Source organism: Dreissena polymorpha, chromosome 4 (assembly GCF_020536995.1).
Source record: "Dreissena polymorpha isolate Duluth1 chromosome 4, UMN_Dpol_1.0, whole genome shotgun sequence".
NCBI lineage: Eukaryota > Metazoa > Mollusca > Bivalvia > Myida > Dreissenidae > Dreissena > Dreissena polymorpha.
In genome coordinates, this window is record NC_068358.1 from 28,749,934 (window position 1) to 28,757,433 (window position 7,500).

Here is a 7,500-nt window from a genome sequence, read left to right on the forward strand (position 1 = left end):
CACAATCAACGAGACTGATTGCGGTTCTCCAAACATCATTGTAATAGCGTTATATTTAATTAGAACTAGTTTTTGTCACGCAGACTGTGTCTATCACTTCATGTCGAAAATGTTTTGTGTAATGATGACGTCATAATAATATGTGGTACTTTGTTCACTGAACATTTGATATTGCGAATAGCTTTTTTATTCAACGAGGTCCGGTTATTCTGGTGAGGTCTTGTTAATTTCAAATTTGCAGGGCCTCATGTCCTGTAACATGTTTTTGTCTTTTTCCGGACCTCGTTCTTCTTTTACGCAGACCAGAACAAATACCTTATATTTTTGTTATTTCTAAGACTATCATAATAACGTTCACAATGTTTAAAAAAATAAAATAAAAGATAACTTAATTTTGAAGTTTACTTTTAAACATATGTAAACATTTAAATTAAAAGTGAATGTAACATAATGATAGATATTTAATTACAGATATATATTAATAACATGATAGGTGTGCACAATATTTGGGCTTATTTCATGTACATACTAGTTCAAAATATTGGAAAACTTTATCAATAGAAAGTAAGCATGACAGTCAACAGTGAAAGACTAAAGGAAAGTATAGTTGGATATGGTGTATGTTTTACAACAATAGAGGGGTCGACGCTGTTGACATAGGGACTTGGGCGGTGGTGTTTTGTTTGCCTTGGACACACAAAGTTGCATTGATTATACAAAGCGTTGCACCGGGAAACGTACTTCATGTAAAAACTTGAACGATTTAGTTTATCCAGTCCCAGGGTGCAATTCACCAACCATCAATAAGCACGTGCAGCTTTGACCAATTTAAGTTATAATTGAGTTTCATGATGTAAATGTTTGGTCAGAATAGAACAGACCGCGCTGAGATCTTGAGGTGTACGGATCGAGAAAGATCCAATCATGTAGCCATTGATCAGACTGCATTTGTATAACTGCAAATATTAGTTATGTTAGATATTAAACTGGACTAGAATTCATATATGGCGTTGTGTTAAATGTTTTATCCCACACTATACGGGGAAACATACATTAACGGGAAGGGACGGACTTGCCCTGTCGGCGATATAGCAAAATGGTAGTTAATGTAAATCTCGTCATCATGGCAATACGCGCATGACGAGAAATCGAATGATAGGCTACACATCCGTAATTTAAGAGAAATGAACATTGTTAGTTACTGTGTGTCGCCCATGAACAATGAACGATTACGCGACATGAAGAAAACTTAGTATTCGTTAATACGAGTATTTTTAAATAGCAATATCAAACCAAATCGTACTCCGTAAAAACTTTCCAGCCGTTTGAAATGCTTACTTCCGCATCATATGTTGGCAAGGTTAAGTAAAAGGTTAAGTTCCTATTGCTCTCCGCTTTCGCTTGACAATCCGAATAAAGATCGAAACCATTAAACTTCATTTCAACTAATGAAAAACCGTTGTTTTTCGCTTACGTCACGTAACGCTATGAAGGAAGTAAGTGGTTCTGAGAAGAGCGCTTAGTTTGTTACGTCACCAACACAGATAACAATTCGATTTGACTGGTTAATAATGAACCGTTCTATTTTATCGCAAAACCATCTATGGAAGTAATATATACTTCATTTGTCAATATTTTTCACAGAATCGAAGTTCCGTGTTCATTACCACCGAAAACAAAGTTTTACATAGGATAACTCGCCATTAGGTCGACTTTGCCCTTGAGTCAGACATGTTTATCTTTATAGTTTGCAAAGATCAGTTTTGTTTGTCATGATAGGGGACTCTATAGTAAAAACTTGTTAACGCTTTACCCTTGGTACTTCCAATTAATAAAATTTCAAAACTCGAGCACTGAATCCTGTTATTATTATTAGATAATTCCATAGGCCGTATAACACAGCATGGTTTTATATTACTTTCAGCTCGGTGAAAAGCAGTTTTGTTTTTTTGTGCCGCTGTCTTCGTTCAAGTTTTTAAAAAAGTTCCTTGGTAGGCAAACGCTTCGATCAGAGCATGTTATGACCTCAGAAATTACAACTCATGAGTATTGTATTGGGCTGAAAGTGTCAATGCCTGTTGCTTAAATGATATTACTTTAATAAAACATATCTGAGCTTTGTGGCTTAAATGACTCTACTCGTGTTAGTTTGCTTTTTTGATATTTTAAATATTGGTATATTTCATGCCTTTCATACTCCACAAACTAATTTAACTTTGTGTAAAAACTCCACTAATGTGCAAAATAGACAAATTCACAAATGGACATGGTAATAAATTTGCATATAACGTTTAATCTGGGTACACATTATACTTTTAGACTTATATGCGGAATACAACGAAAATGCTAAATTTTGCAAAATGGACTATAGCCCCGACTTGACTCGAAAATTTGAAAAAATAAGGAGCCCACATTCACTTATTGATCAATATGTTTTTAAAGTCGCACTATAAACTACTTTTTTATTTACCATCGACATATCTTCAGAAACATAATTTTCGTTAAAGAAGCCATAACTCCGTTAATGTCATACACAAAGCAGCAGCAAAATACCCAAAACCACAAGTTCGAACATTGATAAAACTGCTTAAATATAATCAAGCAAAAAGTATTCTTTTTAGTTACACGCGACACAAACATCCGACAGACAAAGGAAAGGACGGACGTGCGGACACTGGCAAATTTATATAATCCCAAACTCCCCCGACGTAATGAAGTTCGATCATAAAAAAGTTAATTATTTATATAATGTCATTGAAATCTATTCGCCTTCAAATTTCAGTTCCGATTTTGGACGCGTTCATACCGAAATGCCCAGCCGGTACATGCAGTCTATGCTGGTATAAAAACTGCACAGTCATAGCGGTCACGATAAGCTTTGACGTCGATAAGAACTTTTGCCGCGGTCACGGCGTGGTCATTGCTAAAGTCGGTCTAGGAAAGCCTTTCTGTGACTGCTTTTAGTCTTACAGAGAGCGAAATATGATATAGACTTTACACTTATATACTATTGCAACTCGTCGGATGATTGTAATTGAGAGGATTGCATTGACTCAACGTGCAAAAACTGTCGCCCGGGCTGGTGGAAACAAAACTGTGAGATTGAGCCTTTAACCAATCTTTCGCCAACAACATTGTATTAGAATGGCGGTACACCATTGTGTGTTAAAACAGTAAATTCTTGTGTAAAAAAATGATAGAATTGCATGTATATTCCGCTAATGGTCCCTTCACGCCCCATACTGAGCGGAATAACATTTCGTACATGCATTTTCGTTTTATACGGAAATGTGTTTTTCTCAACTTCTTATTTTTTTCCGCTCCAGATTTAAACGGCGTATAGGGCAGTGAGCGGGTACAGCAAATAAAAAGAAACAAACGCTTCAACAACACCTAATCTTTTTTATACATTCATGACAATCACCATAACACTTAAAGCAAAGTCTCTAGAGATACATAGAGAACATTAAGCATTAAGATAATTATTCCATTCATACATTCATACATGTGTTTAGTAAAAAAATATGATACTCAAAATGTTTTTGTTAACTATATTAACGTTTTTTAAATAATTAAATATAATCAAAACATATACATTGAATATAAGACCGTTGAAAAAGAATCATTATCTTGAATATAAATATACAAAATAACATACAAATAAATGGAGCAGTAACATTTCATTTAGCTGTGCCATTGTCTATGTCGCAAGTATAGTATATCACGAACTATAGGAACGTACCGTTTGTTTGTTTCATCAAGAAATACCATGGAAACACCGGATCCGTACTTTTTCGGCAGCCCATAATATGTTACTTGCTTAAATGGAACAATACACAACTAGTACAAGGCCCGTACATTCAGAAATATCGTTTAGATTTAAAACAATCAAATAATAGCATAGCTTTTCTATCACCGCTTTTCAACGGTTAAAGCAAATCCTTGGAGGTTTAAAATGGTGTTTTAAATAACAATTTTTTATTCTTCAATCACTTCCAGCTACACTGAAACAATAAATTGATAGAAAACATTTCCGTGCATCAAGATAGTATTTATTCACAATTACAACACTTAATAATTCATATTGAATAACATTCAATCAATTAGTAATTATATTAAATAAGTACCATATCAGGACAAGATAATCAAACGGATTCGAAATCTGAATAAAAGCACATTTAGCCATGTGAATAAATCATTACATAATCCGTTATTCATTAACATCATATATCATTTAATTTGTGTCAAGTAAACAATTGCCTCTGTAAAACAAACCAATATCAGAAACCATGTAGATCATTTATAATTCTGGTAAACCGTTTTCTGCTGGACATAGTCCAATATCACGTCGTAGCAAAACCGGTACTGCATCTGCAAAAGCAATTTAATTTGTTTCAATATGATAATGATAGCTAACAACGTTTCATATTTATATTCGTTTAAGAATACTATTGATTCCCATTCTAGTCAAACGAATTCACAAGATATCAGTTTATTTGCAATTTAATAAGTATGCATATATAAGAATGATGCAACTACAGAAACATTATAAGGAGAGAAATACGTGCCTTGCTGCGGATGAGAAGGCTATTTCCATGCACCATCGTCTTGACCGATTCTACGATGTTTATTTGTCCATTGCGTTCTAATATGCGATAAATTTCATTCAAAACAACTGCGACTACACCGCATTTGTCGAAACCGGCACTGTAAACGATTATATATCAGTAATTAATCAGCATTTATAATATTTAAATTGCAAGCATAATGTTACATTAGGGATATTTTTCTCTATAATATCTTAGCTTTGCGGTTTGCATTTGAAGTAGAATCGAGCAGCAAAGTTATGTACAAGAATGTACATTTTAAACGAAAACAAAATCTGTCCCATAGCTCTTCTTACCTGTCTAGTATCACTATCGGTTTGTCGTCTGTTAATTCGGACTGCCATGTGTGTAACGCATCTATCATTTCAAGCAGTGATTGTCTGTAAGCAAGTAACGTTCCTCTCCACGAAATGAAAGCGAAGTGTTTGATTGTTTTCTTGAGGCTCTGTTTGATATTTGTTTGATATTAAAAACAGGTATACTGTCAAGTGAAAAATGTGCAGTAATAACATTATGCAATAATGCATAGAAAAAAAATACGTATGTTTTAATAACAATGCGATAGGTAACACAAAAAGTATCTCCTGCGTGCTTTCCTTCAGGGAATAGGTTGTTTCAACAAATCCGTTGTGTTGCGACTCTTTGATAACAGAAGCTCCTTTTGCAAGACGTGTCCCGTCTTCTCCCTCTAACATTACATCTAACATCTACAGATGTAAACATAACGCATACAATATAATGGGTTTTGTGTTCCATATACATATGCAATCAAGAACATCAGCACTTAAATTATTTTCTCGGTAGAATACAACTATGAGTCAGTATTGTTAGGAAGGAACATTATACGGGACTTAAGTGTAAGGTGTTATATATGACAAATTAAATTTTGCGTCAGTTATGATGAGAGCAAGATATGTCGTACTTGTGTTAACAAAAAATAGTTATAATTTACTTACGTATATACGTATTCCCAATAACGACTACGGAATAAGGTATAGCTAAATAAATTTTATATATTATTCTATTATTATTCGACTCAAAGGTAAGAACCTTGTCAAGTGCATCCGACGCAAGATCAATCACCGTTATAGAGCCTAGCTGCTCGAGGCGAGACCAGAACGAAGCCAGATGTTGTTTTGTTGGCTTGGAAATAACAAGCATTCCCTTCTGCATATTGAATGCCTGCACAATATACATATTATAAGGTAAAAAATACACCATGTATGAATAGGGCCATACATTACGTAAAATGTATTCAAAGTGACAAGATTGCCATAGATCGCTGGCCTGTGGTGTGGATTGTAACCAGTTCCAAACTCAGCGTCATGATTTGAGCAATCTGGTTAAGAGGACCACAAACTGAGATCCCATACCAAATATCAAATCTGTGTGCTCTGTGGTTTCAATTAAGTTTTTTGTTAGTATTATGCTATATATTTTAATATAAAACAGTTAACCCACGCTAGCCCAGACAGGACTAAGTGGCATACCAGGGGTATGATCTGATCGATCAAAGGACCGCTTTATGACGTTACAAGAAAAATATTACTCCCCTGACTAGAGAAGTTGAATTTAACAGTTACTTTACTATGGTCGACAATATAAATTATGCGACGCTTGGGCGTGACCCCAGTTTTGACCCCATGGGCATTATTGAATAATCATTGTAGAGGGCCGATTTCTTATTTTACTTATCATTGGAATTGTGGTTTCATATAATTCCGTTTTTAATTATCATTCTAAAAAGTCTTAATAATTCGTGCAACTACTGGGGAGTGGATGCTGGGACACTAAGGGTATAGAGACATACCAATTATAAAAGCGCAGTTACGCATTGTTCAGAGATGTTTAAAAGTTATTTTCTATAATTATATATAAAACAGATGACCCCATGGTTGTGGCTAGTCTTAAACAAAAAATCATAATTTGAATGCACTGTATAGAGGGCTACTATAAGATGCTACAAGTCAAATATTTAAAATCTGGCCGTAAGTTTTTTTATACAATACAATATTTGTATATGAGTCTGTCTAAATCATGTGACCGTTGCGTCGTGAAAATTTGTTTACCCTATGGGTAAACGCCAATTACTAATATAATGAAAATGTGTACTCAAGGATGGTTTCAGTACAATTTCGTAACAATTTGCTCAGTGCGAAAATGAAAGTGCAATTTGAATGAAAACTAAGGACGACAAAAAAATCATATCGCACTACCGTCACGGACTAAATGCAGTCCTTAAAATTATATTGTAAAGTTCCGCAAGTACTTTAACATTTTATCTCAGGGAAAACGTGTATAATATAACATTTTGACGAAGGAACCAGACTCTAAAAATAAATAATGAATCATTATCTTACGACAGCGTTGATTTCAACTGATTGGTTACGTGATCTTTCTTGGTTAGCTCGACTTGTCTTTACTGCAAATAAAAACAATATCAAGAATGTATTTTAAAACATATAAAATACATGTAAAAGTAACATTTTCTATTCTTCAATGCGTAAAGCGTCTTACATTCTGCCATGATTGTCTCAATATTTCCATAATCTGCCCCTTGACTGACTACAGGTTGCAGCTCAATATTGCCATATTCTGCTTCTTGACTGGCCACTGGTTGCAGCTTGCCATGATGATTTTCCACACTTTGCTTTACTAACTAAAATCGAAAATTTTATATATTAATGTATTTGACGACATCCTGTAAAGCAAGTGAAATACTTTATTACCAGACCGGCGACTTGAACGTTTGGTAATTTGGCATTTCAAACGTTATGTAATCAGTGCGCTAGTTATCAGTTCCTGTTGTTTGTTTTAGCTGAATCGTTTTAAATATACCTTTCGCATCTTAGACTGCATCATTAGATAAAATGATAACATTTTTTGCGTGTCT

The 7,500-nt window shown here is 34.4% G+C and overlaps 1 protein-coding gene and 1 long non-coding RNA gene across 2 annotated transcripts in view; one reads left to right on the forward strand and one right to left on the reverse strand.

Moving 5' to 3' along the window:
• LOC127879681 (uncharacterized) overlaps positions 1-1,979 on the forward strand; it is a 19,157-nt gene extending 17,178 nt beyond the window's left edge. The window contains exon 3 of the long non-coding RNA XR_008049203.1: positions 1,925-1,979. This is a non-coding gene — a long non-coding RNA (uncharacterized LOC127879681). The remainder of the gene's footprint in view (positions 1-1,924) is intronic.
• Positions 1,980-3,382: 1,403 nt separating this feature from the next.
• LOC127878313 (multiple epidermal growth factor-like domains protein 6) overlaps positions 3,383-7,500 on the reverse strand; it is a 105,794-nt gene continuing 101,676 nt past the window's right edge. Inside the window, exons 35-39 of the mRNA XM_052424835.1 lie at positions 5,658-5,789; positions 5,188-5,314; positions 4,904-5,051; positions 4,569-4,707; positions 3,383-4,371 (exon numbers count right to left, since the gene is read on the reverse strand). Coding sequence (XP_052280795.1) covers positions 4,297-4,371; positions 4,569-4,707; positions 4,904-5,051; positions 5,188-5,314; positions 5,658-5,789 — 621 coding nt within the window. The 3' untranslated portion in view covers positions 3,383-4,296. The remainder of the gene's footprint in view (positions 4,372-4,568; positions 4,708-4,903; positions 5,052-5,187; positions 5,315-5,657; positions 5,790-7,500) is intronic.